The following is a 13636-nucleotide window of genomic DNA, read 5'->3' as shown; positions in this document are numbered from 1 at the left end:
ATTTCTCTATCAGTACTCTCAGAGCAAACATTCCATCTGTAGTGCTCTTTCTAAGCATGAAACCATATTGCTGCTCACAGATCATCACCTGTTTTCAAAACCTGGCCTCTACTACTTTTTCACATAATAATTTCATGCTGTGGCTGATCAACTTTATGCCTCTGTAGTTATTGCAACTCTGCACATCACCCATGTTCTTAAATCTAGGAACCAGCAACACTTCATCTCTACTCCTCAGGCATCCTCTCACTTTCCAAGATTTTATTCAGCAATCTGGTTAGAAACTCCACTGCCATCTCTCCTAGATATTTTCATGCCTCTACTGGACTGTTATCTGGACAAACGGCTTTTCCACTCTTCATCCTCTTCATAGCTGCCCTCACTTCATCCTTACTAATCTGTTGCACTTCCTGATTTACTCTCGCCACATCATCCAGCCTTTTCTCTCACTTCTTTTCTTCATTCATCAGCTCCACAAAATATTCCCTCCACCTTCTCAACACACTCTCCTCGCTTCTCAGCACCTTACCATCTGCATCTGCATCTTTTACCACTCTAAGCTGCTGCACATCCTTTCTAGCTCAGCCCCTTTGTCTACCAATCGGTACAACTCCTTTTCTCCTTCTTTACTGTTCAACCTCTTGCACAGCTAGCTATATGTTTATCTGAACGACCATTTAATAAAAAGGAATGCTGATATTGCCAAGAAAGCCAGATATTTACGGAAACAAAATAAAATACAGAATACATGGGTTATGAACTGTAAAGTATACATTAAACTTAAAGGTACACCTGAGGAAGCTAAGGTATTAGTTATCAAAGACATAGAAGAACTGAATAAATATGAATGAGGATAAAACTGGCTTTTTTTTGTGCTGGTTTTGGGTTGATTGTGATTATTGATAAAAATCTATAGATAACATAATGACCATTGACAGTGATCAGTTTATTTCAGCCCAGGAGCTCGGTTTGGAAACATTTACTCACTGTAATTCTGCTTTCCGCGCCTTTGGACTTGAAATCGACCCTGACTCCTTTTTCACTGAAAAAATAGTATGACAATGTAATTATTTTACAGAACAACAACTCAAAGAGTATAAAATTAACAATGGGGCCTTTTCAATTATACATTTTAATAGTAGAAATCTTCTTCGGAAAATGTCCAGTATAAATGATTGTTTGTCAACATCCAAAAAAGCTCTTCAGTTATTGCAATCTCAGAAACATGGCTAACGGATGATAAAGATTTAGTACATCTGGACAGTTATGAACTGTTTCTAGTTAATAGGCAGAGGAAAAGGGGCGGAAGTGTAGCACTGTATGTAAGGTCTGATTATAACTGCAAACTTGTTAACAATGTCATTTACAGTGGACAATATTATGGAATGCGTTACTGTGGAAATCACAACCATGAATTCTAATAATATCATTGTTAGCTGCATATACAGAGCTCCTGGAGCAAACATTGATTCTTTTGAAGAAATAGTCATGCCAACATATAACAAAATCAATAGAAATAAGTATTTATTTGTCTGTGGAGATTTTAATGTTGATTTTTTGAATCCTCACAATCATCCACAAACCACCTCTTTCATAAATTCCTTATACTGTTTGGGATTATTTCCAACTATCACTCATCCAAGCAGAATCACTGTTAACTCTACAACCCTTATTGACAATATTCTATCTAATGCTATATCTGGTAATCTCACAGCAGGAATTTTGGTAAGTGATATTAGTGATCATTTGCCAGTTTTCACTGTGTTTGCATCACAGGGTCATAGTAGTAGTAATCACCAAAGTGAACTAAAAACCTTGAGGAGAACAGTAACACCTGTAATCATTGATAACTTTAGGGAGGAATTATTGCGCCAGAACTGGGACGAGGTGCATGTTGATGATGTTGATGAATCTTATAATGCTTTTATTTCAACTGTCTCCAGGTTATATGACAAACATTGTCCTCTTGTTCACAAAAGGCACAGATATTGTCACAAACCATGGATAACTAAGGGACTTCAGAATGCATGTAAAAAGAAGAACTTGTATAAACAATTTATAAAATTAAGAACAAAGGAAGCTGAAACTAAATAAAAAATATATAAGAATAAATTAATTAATATTATGAGATTTTCTAAGAAAAGATACTATCGTGAGTTACTGGATATAAATAGAAACAACATCAAAAACACATGGAATATTATAAATGAAATAATAAATAAGAGTAAAAATGTTAGAGATTATCCTTCATTTTTCATTTAAATAGTAACAATATGATTAATGACAACAAGTCTATTGCTAATGAATATTTTGTTAATGTTGGGAAAAATCTTGCTAGTAGTATTGACTCATTGAATAACAACTTCTGGGTCAATAATACATCATTTAATAAATCTATGTCAATGTTTATTGGTGGCACTGATGAGAGAGAAATAACTGATTTGGTGTATGGTTCCAAAAGTAAGAAATCGACTGATTTTAACAGTTTGGATATGGCTTTATTGAAAAAAAAATTATTGATTGTATAGTGAAACCTTTCAATTACATTTGCAATTTATCACTGAGCACTGGTACATTTCCCTCTCAAATGAAAATAGCCAAAGTAATACCTCTGTTTAAATCCGGTGATAAACACAGCTTTTCTATTTATAGACCCATTTCACTTTTGCCACAGTTTTCCAAAATTTTAGAAAAAATTTTTTGCTAAGAGACTGCAGGACTATTTATCAAAATACAACATACTCTGCGAAGAACAATACGGATTCAGAAAGTCTCGGACTACATCACTTGCTGTGATGGATTTGGTGGAAAATATAGCGACTGCAATTGATAAACAATACACAGTAAGCATTTTCTTTGATTTAAAGAAAGCATTTGACACAGTTAATCATGGAATACTATTATCTAAATTGCAGCAATACGGAATCAGAGGTCTTGCATATGATTGGATTAATAGTTATTTACATGGTAGATTTCAGTATGTTCACTTTAACAATATCGATTCTGAACTCCGGGAAATTACGTGCGGTGTGCCGCAGGGATCAGTATTGGGTCCATTGTTATTTTTACTGTATATTAATGATATAAACTGGGTGTCGAGATCACTGTGGTGTGTCCTCTTTGCTGATGACACAACTGTGTTTTGCAGTGGTGATAATGTCGAACAGCTTCTGGACATGGTGGAGAACGAATTGGGAAAGTTCAAGGCTTGGTTTGATGCTAATAAATTGTCACTCCACCTTGGGAAAACTAAATGTATTATATTTGGAAATAAACAATTACCTAAATTTAAAAATGTGACTATAAACAATACGGAAATTGAGGTAGTAACAGAGAATAAATTCCTTGGTGTTATAATTGACAATAAACTAAGTTGGAAAGTATATATAAACTATATTAAATCAAAAATGTCCAAATCTATTGCCATCTTGTATAAAGCCAAAGACACACTATCAGGGGAAGGGTTACTTACATTATACCATTCATTAATAGCACCATACATGACATATTGCAAGTGATACACCTCATCTGAATCTCCCCAAGTAACTGATTGATACAAAGTCATTCCAGCAGTACCCAAGGACTGGTTGAAGAGAACTAGTACCAAAGATATTGATTTGTTTCCTTAGTTCACTGATGTCACAACCACACAATGAGACAAGAACCAACAGAACCCTAAAGACTTGAACATGGTTTCTCTCGCAGATACTGGCAATGCCAAACCTTTCTGTCCAGAGACGTCATAACTCCAGAAGGCCTTATGAGGGTTTTTCATGCTTAAAGGCTGAGTATCCAGAATCATGAATGTCACACGTAGCAGCTGTACATGCCCACATTATGACATCACCTCCACCGTACCTCACAGATGAGGCAGATGCTTCTGACCTTGAGCAGTTCCTGTTTTTGTGGTTGCTAAATGGTTCACATCTTGCGGTAAAGCTGCATTTCATCTTGATTATTAACTTTGTCATATATATCATACCTCCTGTAAGGTGTTCTTGATCTGGCTAACACTCTTTATCTGTGGTATTCTTGGCCTTTTTATGCTGCTAAGTTCACCTGTGCATTTTTTAAGTTTTAATAATGATTTGCTATCTCTGATGGCTTTGGGTTGGTTGTTTTAGCCCAGCAGTGGGCAACAAGGGCCAATACACTGCAGGTTTTCCTTGCAACCAATCACCTCAGCAGGTGAGTTGCTGATGAGCTTCTCTCCTGAACATAAACACCTGATCATTCATCAAATGCTGAGGTGATTGGTAGTAATGAAAACCTGCAGAGTCTCTGTCCTTCATGGCACATGATTGCCCACCCGTTTTAGGCAGATGATGGCTTAAGCCCTGGTACCACCAAATAATGAAGGATGAATAATGACCCACGCAGCATGTTTTTTTTTTTCCTGTGAGATGGTTTATTCAACTATCGTGGGAGAATGGTGGCTCTGAGAGGCTCTCAGAGGCAGTATATTCGGTTAGCAAGTCTCATCTCTGAGCGTGGCACTAATTTCAAGATGTTCAAAATTTAGCTCAGTGTGGGGCAGTTTATGTGCGAGTTACTACGATGACTAACGAGGATTATAGAGGCATGTGTGTGGTATGGGTGAGGCTGCCAAAAGCCAATTATCTGAGTGCCTGGCAGCTATGAGGACCTGAGAGGCTATTTTTGGAGCGGCTGCCCTCTTGCACATACAATTCCACCTGCTTTGTGCGCCAGATGCTGTATATAATTTGGTTTTATTGTGGGAGGGCTGGTATTCATTGGTTTATATGCTGCCATGACCTACCGGAGAATTGGCAAGAGGGCTACTACCAGAACTACGACCCCTCACCTGTTCGTCATGATTAATGAGTTGGGCAAGGTGATACATTCTCAGACTGTGTTAACCCTTGAACTCAGATGTAAGTGGGATAACACATGTACGTCTCGCAAAGGAAGATGTTGGAGACCAGGGAATACTCATAAATTGGATTTGGTTGGTCAGAGGAGCTGCAAATGTGTTTTCGCTGCTCAACCCTAAACATGGCAGGCTTATCAGCCTCCGAAGGTCAAACAGCCCACTGTTTTCCTCCAGAAGAATTTCTACGGCCTTGGTGAACCATTCGGCTGCCCTCTTATCTTTTGCCCTCCCGGACAGTCAGTCTGATGTTGTCAATGCAACTCCAGACATTATGCACACACTGACAGAAACTGATAAAACTCATCTGACTGATACAAACTCATCTCATCTGCACTCATGAAACACGCCCCATCTCCCCCCCCCACCTCTACCACTCCCCCTTTCCTCCACCCTGCCGCTCTCCCCCAGCTCGCGGCTATTTGGGACACTGCTGCCCCCCATTGACATTGCCTCAATTCGGATGATGGACTGTCTTCAGGTTTAGCGCACATAAACAATCAAATGTATCTGTATGGGTTTTCTAATTCTGATGTGTGCCATTATTACGTTCAACTTGTAATAATTGTGGATTAATTGGATTTTTGTCTGAGGTGATTGGGTGGGAAGAAATTTCATTACACTTGTTGTAATGACAATAAATTTATCTATCTATATAAAATAATTATTTTGTAGCAGATGAATCATTTTCTGGCAAACATTGGATGTTGAAAACACCTCTAATCGCTTCTGGAATCACAGAAGACTGTTTCATCTGGATGGTTTTTTCCACTCTTTCCCGATCCATGAGGAACGTATTTTGGAACAAATTAAAGGTAACTATTTTTAATGTTTTTACAGCTTGGTAAAACAGTTGCATGTTCATTCCTAGCTGTAAAAGTATGTCTATAATAGATTTAATATCTTGTTAATGGATCAGATGAGCTCTGCTGTGTGTGCGCACTGATGGAATGACTGGCACCCAAGACGAGCATTTATGCAAAACGCGAGCTCGCAAAAGAGTGATTTTGCAGTGAATAAAGGACGACACAAAGTTAAAAGTTGGGTTATGGTGTATAAGTGGCTGTGTTAAACAAAGCTACGAAAGAAATAACGCTAGTGAAGCCATGAGAAGGAGCACAGAGCTGCAACACAGAACAAGAGCGCGCAAAAGAGGGATTTTGCAGACATAACACAAAGTTAAAAGTTGTATCACGGACTGTAAGCTGTGGAAGAAATAAAGAATTTTTTTTGTGGTCACAGAGAGCTGGGTGAATGCACAGAATGGTTGCATTTGACTCTGGAACATAGGTAGCAGCCTGCATGGTGCACAACCGGCCAGTGTCGTGCCAAAGTAGTTATCCCCATCAGAATTTATATGCAGGAACGTGCACTCACTCAGGGCAGCGTCTTTTTTGGACTGCATTTAAAAAATGTGACAACATCTTGAATGAATGCTGTGAATTGAAAACCCACACTTTAAAGGGACCAAGTGTGGGAGGGGTGGAAGTTTGACCCAAACCAATGCCTAAATGTGCATCATATGTGGCTTGACGTGAATCATACGACACGAGCCACTCGAGGTTGGACGGGGCTCAAATAACAGGTCTCTCGTGGCTCACTAGAGGCACATGCGAGGTACAGAGAGGCACATAGAGGTGCCTTAATAGTGGATACGTGATGGCTTAAAATGTGGATCATTCTTCAAATAATTGCTGACACACCCATGCATGGCTCATTATTCATGGATTATTATTCGGTTGGACCGAGGTTTTAGGGTCCTATTTCACTAGGCTGTGACAGCCTATGAACAGCAATTGTGAGGGATATCGCTTGATTTCATGTGATGTTTACTGTTGTGATGCTCTTCCCTTGCTTCACTTGCAGGGAGTTGCCAACATCGTACGTGGATTTTTAATTTTTCAAAGTTGGCGAGGCAACAAGGCTCCTCCCAGTGTGCACCCAGAGCCATCGCTGGTGTTGTGCAACTCTCTGAATGTACTCACTGTGACTCCTGACATGAGGGATTCATGAGAGAACTGTGGTGCTGGGCCACACACATGAGGTGCAGGGAGTACGCCACAGTAGCAGCAGAGATGATCTGAGAGGAACATCCGCTTCTGGAAGTTGCCGAGCTGCTGCCAGCCTGGCCACAGTTGCAACGGACACCAGTATTTCTGAACTTATGCATTTAATGTTTCTTTTTGTTTAGATGCACAATTCTGCAGGAGCAGAGTGCACAGCACTGTGTCGCTTTTAACTTTTTTATCTGGAGCTCTCTCTGTCTCTCCCTCTCCCCCCTCTCTCTCACGCCCTCTCTGAGGATGTGCGGTGGGAATTCTTTGAAGTGCTTATGAAGCAATTCAAAGCAATGAGCACAATGAGCATGAACAGGGATGAAATATGACGACATGCTTTAATTAAACTACACACACTGCTCAGATCCAGCTCCAACAGTGCACATATGTGTCATTAAATGGAGAAAATCTTTCTCTTAAAAGCCGTAATGGGGAAATGTGACATCATATGTCCATTAGAGCCAAAATGCAGGAGGACGGAAGCACTACTGGAGATTGCTGTGTCATGGAGAAGAAGCTATTCCAGCGCATGAGCGATCGTGGATCTCAGATCCGACGGCAAAAGGATCGTATAAGCGGTGAATTACATACTGTACATGGAAGATAGGACAGTAGATCCAACAAGGACATCATTCTGCAAGTCAGTGAGGGCGCTGTATGTGAATAATTATTATTGTTTAGATTTCCTTGTCCTTACTGGGTTCAATTTAAGGAATTTCCATAGTCTAGTCACAGGATAATAAGAGCTGAACACTTTGTAAGCAAACATGTCATTGTTTCAGTTGCGAGTGGCCACTTCAGTGAGAACCAATAGCAACAATGTCGCTCATTCGCGTGTTTGGTCACTAATTCGCATCTCCAACTGCTCTCCAACAGTTGCGCCCAGTGAGATAGGACGCTTACTTTACTGACAGTGACAGCTTTTTGGAGGTCATTGTGTCAGCAGCATCACATTCCAAATGTAGATGACATTTGTAATCAGATCCAGACCTTTTACCTGCTGACTTGCCAATGCAAAAGAGGGCACAGTGCTCCAACTCCTTCTTCCTTCCTAATGATGGAAGAAATACCCTCAATTTAAACCTGAAAGTTTCCATGTTGAGCTCAAATTGTTGTCTTAGTTTCTGTCATTATTTCTTTGTTCCTTTAAGTAATGTTAATACAGTTTAATTTTAATTGTTGCTTGGATCATATGAAAGGTGGTACCCAAATAATATTTAACTAGCGTGTTATCCGTGGGGATCCACAGGCTCTAGATTGGGTAGTGTTTATAAAATAGGTTGCTGACATTTTTCCAGGGTGGTAATAAATTAAGTAATTAAATTAATTTTTAGAATCCTGTTAATTATGCAATTTTTAATGTTAATTTACTGTCTTAATGTATTTATAAATTGTTTAGGTTCTTGATATCATATACACACTATTATTTTATTTTTACTTTTATTTTGTCATTTGATTTTTAAATGGACCACAATGTGTCATCCATGTATTTTTAATGTATTTACAATTATATTATGTACTTACATTGAACTTACTAAATAAAACCACTCACCACACTCACGCTTTTAATAAAAAGATGACTTACCGCCCCTTGCTGGAATGGTGTGTAATTCCAGATCCATTGTTCCATTTTCACGTTCATCCTTGACCCAAAATTCATAAGCATACCAAACGGCAAATGTCAGCTGTCCAGTTTCTCTGTGATTGAAGTTGCACGCACGCACACGTGCACAGCTGCTGTAAGCAGGCGCTTTTAATTTGACAAACAGAGATGATGGCAGAAGACATTAAAAACATTCCACATTTCATTAATGGTACCAACATCAGACTTAACTCACTCATGGTAACAGCAAGACAAGACTTAACTAAACTGACTAAACCAATTGAGCTACAAAAACACAATGAAAAAAATCAATAACATTAACAACACTGTTAAACTAACATGAACCATAATAACACCATTTAAATCCCCCAAATCTCAAACTTCCATGATGCATTGCAGCACAACGTCCATTGTTTACTGGTTAGCAACATTTCCTGTATATTTGTTTTGTGAATTGTTTTGTAATTTGTGTTAGTAGTGTCACGGCCCTCCCCTGCCTGTTGTGGGAGGCTCCCCACGGCAGGCAGGGGTGGGGCTGCTTGAGTGGTGGCATATTCACTCTCTCTGCTCTCTCCCCACCAGGTATTCCGTTTGGTTTGTCCTTCAGTTCATTTTTTGTTTTAGTTACTTTTGGTTTTCACACGCCAACACATTTGCACCTACATATTCATGCGCCTTCATGCACTGCATACACCACTGATTCTTACTTACATTTGCATGCCTTGTATTTATGTTGCATTTTATTATTATTGTTAAATAAGCTATTTTAATTGGCCTGAACCTTTTGAGTTATTTCCCCCTCCCAGCTAGTTTGTTTGGGTTGTGCCATAGAGCCAGGCTTGTTACACTTGTTACCCTCCCACAACAGGCAGGGGAGGGCCGTGACACCCCCCTCCTTAAAATGAGGGTACTACTCTCATCCAAACAGGCCTATGTACATAAGACCCAACCAAAATAATACCCAAATATTAAGTTAAATTAACTTTAAATCCCGGACGAGCCCCCACCTGTAACAAGCCTGGCTCGAAGGCAAGTCAAAACCCAAACAAACTAGCTGGGAGGGGGAAATAACTCAAAAGGTTCAGGCCAATTAAAATAGTTTATTTAACAAACAATAATAATAAAATGCAACATAAATACAAGGCATGCAAATGTAAGTAAGAATCAGTGGTGTATGCAGTGCATGAAGGCGCATGAATATGTAGGTGCAAATGTGTTGGCGTGTGAAAACCAAAAGTAACTAAAACAAAAAATGAACTGAAGACAAACCAAACGGGTTACCTGGTGGGGAGAGAGCAGAGAGAGTGAATGAGCACAGCACAAACAATTTAATAGCACAGGTGCCACCACTCAAGCAGCCCCACCCCTGCCTGCCATGGGGAGCCTCCCACAACAGGCAGGGGAGGGCCGTGACAGTAGCATGACCCAAGCAGAGGGTCACCGCTTTGAGTCTGGTCTGCTTGAGGTTTCTTCCTCAGAGGGAGTTTTTCCTTACCACTGTCACCTGTGTGCTTGCTCTGGGGGTTGGTAAGATTAGACCTTACTTGTGTAAAGTGCCTTAAGATAACTTTGTTGTGATTTTGCGCTATATAAATGAAACAAAATTGAAATTTAATTTCTCCAAAAATATTTGTCCTATCAACTTTCAATTTTCACAGCATTCATCTGTGACCCAGAATAAATAAGCATACCAAACGGAAAATGTCAGCTCTCCCTGGTTTTGCATGATTGATGCCATACGCATGCATACATGTACGCACGCACACACGCACACAGAGGACACTTGGCTATTATAATATATGTCATTACAGTATTGTGTGTCTATTTGTATTAGACTCCAGTAAAATGTAGTCGACAATACATTTTGATGTACTGATACATTGTGATTTGGCGCTATATAAATGAAAATAAATAGAAATTGATGTAGACCTGACATGAAGCAAACACAATTATGATAATACTAATTTAAAAAAAGGATTTTATTTTGATAACCACTTTTTCTTTTTGCTCATTTTGGGATTCACACATTGTGTCAAAAGTCATAATGACACCTGTAACCTCTTCATAGTTCACTGGAAACTCATCGAATAGATCTACACAACAGTAATATGAATGTTACATATGCTGATGCTGTCATGTAGTTTTTGGCTGTCCCCAAATCAAATGTTTATAGTACATATATGGAATCATCTGCTTATTGATTTATGTTCACGAAAAGTAAGAAATTATAAAAGACAATGGAAAAAAAAGTAATATATTTTCAAAACTACCAGTAAGAAATCACTTTAAAAAAATCCTTATTGTGACATTTCAGTTGTCTTCTTAACATATGCTTAACATGAAGTACATATGCAGTACAGGTACATTTACAGAATATTAAAATGCCATACGAGTATCTTTGATCAGTGAGAGTAACACTGACATATTTCAAACCATTCAGTTTTTTTTAGTCTAAGTAGAATACCATAATTATCTCAGTTAATTTCTTACTCAAACACATTTAATACTGGCCAAACTGAGCACAAATCTGCAACGGGCGCACACAGCTAACAACATGACATATCATAGGTTAATGTTTTATTCGTAAATCAAATAAAAATAACTGTTTTGGTCGCAAATCTGAATGACCTTTTGGATGCCTGGGTTCTCTCACCACAGTGGGCTCACAGCCACCCAGTGCTGATTGCTCTCTCCACTTTCACAAATTGTTGCTTTTTCATCATCACAGCTGGATTATTGCACTTCTTTTTGCAGGAAGTGAAATGAGAGCAGATAGGCTGTCTGCTCAAAAATGACAGATGAAAGCTACAGCGTTCTAACTTGAGTCATTTTTGAAATGAGGTGAACAGCAACATACTATTTCAGCAATATACCTGTCTCTGACAAACTGAGTGAATATTGCTTTTAAATTGCTTGATATGTTATTCAGTCTTTAGATTTAGTATCATTTTCTACAGTCCTGCTCAGAGCCGTGTGCCACCTCTGTCCTACACGGATTTCTGAACTACAAATGTCCTCAGGTTGCCACCAGCCCGTGTATGGTAGCTATGATACTCGTTTCCTGGAACTGGTCCGTCCCAGGCTGGCAGTGCTGGACCGGCGAGAGAGGACAGGTGTGGCGGCGGTGGGTGATGTCTCATTGGAACAGCCGTGCTGGAGCAGAATATCCATGCAGCCCTTGCTCCCGGTTTTTCTAGCCAACATCAGAGCGGTCTGGCCTTGGTTATCTTTCACTTTGACATCGATCCCGTACTGCAGAGAGTGAGATAGAACATAATATTTACTATAGTGGTGCTTTTTGGCTCATGAAAAATTATGTGTAAAGCAAATATGTGTGTATGTAACTGACAAATCAAAAATTTTGCTTTATGTTCATGTTTGTTTCTTGTATTGCTTTTGTGTTCATGTTTGATTTTTTGTGTTGCTTTATGTTCAGTGTTTGTTTTGTTTTTTGTTTTTTTTTGTATTGCTTTTTGTTAAGGTTTGGTTTTTTGTATTGCTTTTTATTCAGGTTTGGGTTTTGTATTGCTTTATGTTCATGTTTGTTTTTTTTTTTGTATTGCTTTATGTTCATGTTTGGTTTTTTGTATTGCTTTTTGTTCAGGTTTGAGTTTTGTATTGCTTTATGTTCATGTTTGGGTTTTTTTGTATTGCTTTATGTTCATGTTTGGTTTTTTGTATTGCTTTTTGTTCAGGTTTGAGTTTTGTATTGCTTTATGTTCATGTTTGTTTTTTTTTTGTATTGCTTTATGTTCATGTTTGGTTTTTTGTATTGCTTTTTGTTCAGGTTTGAGTTTTGTATTGCTTTATGTTCATGTTTGTTTTTTTTGTATTACTTTATGTTCATGTTTGTTTTTTTTGTATTGCTTTATGTTCATGTTTGGTTTTTTTGTATTACTTTATGTTCATGTTTGTTTTTTTGTATTGCTTTTTGTTCAGGTTTGAGTTTTGTATTGCTTTATGTTCATGTTTGTTTTTTTGTATTGCTTTTTGTTCAGGTTTGAGTTTTGTATTGCTTTATGTTCATGTTTGTTTTTTTGTATTGCTTTTTGTTCAGGTTTGAGTTTTGTATTGCTTTATGTTCATGTTTGTTTTTTTGCATTGCTTTTTGTTCAGGTTTGAGTTTTGTATTGCTTTATGTTCATGTTTGGTTTTTTTTTTGTATTGCTTTATGTTCATGTTTGTTTGTTTTTTTTGTATTGCTTTATGTTCATGTTTGGTTTTTTGTATTGCTTTTTGTTCAGGTTTGAGTTTTGTATTGCTTTATGTTCATGTTTGTTTGTTTTTTTTTGTATTGCTTTATGTTCATGTTTGTTTTTTTGTATTACTTTATGTTCATGTTTGTTTTTTTTGTATTGCTTTATGTTCATGTTTGTTTTTTTGTATTGCTTTATGTTCATGTTTGGTTTTTTGTATTACTTTATGTTCATGTTTGAGTTTTGTATTGCTTTATGTTCATGTTTGTTTTTTTGTATTGCTTTATGTTCATGTTTGTTTTTTTGTATTGCTTTATGTTCATGTTTGTTTTTTTGTATTGCTTTGTGCTCATGTTTGTTCTTATGCCCCACGTGGCGCTTGCCGTCAGTTCGTCTGTCCCTCGGTCCGTCTGTCCAGCCGCAATTCATTCGCCGCAACGTAGCTCGGCACCTGTTGCTTGCAAAAACTTCATATTTGGTGGGTACATGCCTTGGAGGAGTACTTCGCATGGTTCAAAGGCCAGTGACCTTGACCTACTTTTCAAGGTCTCCAGTGGTCACAACTGTAAAATCCTTCGCCGCAACGTAGCTTCGCATCTAAATAAATATTATGCCAATCTCCAGTTTTTTCATTGTATATCCCAGTTTACATCAAACACATAAGGCTTCAACCAAATACCCAGCCCATACCAGTATATATTACTGTACTTTGCATGGAAAATAATACTGCGCGCGGGGCATTTTGTGATGAATGTCTGTAGTTATGCATTGCTTTATGTTCATGTTTGTTTTTTCTATTGCTTTATGTTCATGCTTGGTTTTTGTGTTGCTTTATGTTAATGTTTGGTTTTTTGTATTATTTTTTGTTCATGTTTGGTTTTTTGTAATG

General features: G+C 38.1%; 1 protein-coding gene across 5 annotated transcripts in view; it reads right to left on the bottom strand.

Moving 5' to 3' along the window:
* Positions 1-11156: 11156 nt before the first annotated feature.
* agap2 (ArfGAP with GTPase domain, ankyrin repeat and PH domain 2) overlaps positions 11157-13636 on the bottom strand; it is a 111156-nt gene continuing 108676 nt past the window's right edge. For all 5 annotated transcript variants that reach the window (XM_034172019.1, XM_034172018.1, XM_034172015.1 and 2 more), the window contains one exon: positions 11157-11803. In XM_034172019.1, the coding sequence (XP_034027910.1) occupies positions 11597-11803 (207 nt within the window). In that variant the 3' untranslated portion in view covers positions 11157-11596. The remainder of the gene's footprint in view (positions 11804-13636) is intronic.

Source organism: Thalassophryne amazonica, chromosome 6, assembly GCF_902500255.1.
Source record: "Thalassophryne amazonica chromosome 6, fThaAma1.1, whole genome shotgun sequence".
NCBI lineage: Eukaryota > Metazoa > Chordata > Actinopteri > Batrachoidiformes > Batrachoididae > Thalassophryne > Thalassophryne amazonica.
This window is presented reverse-complemented; position numbering and strand designations above follow the sequence as displayed.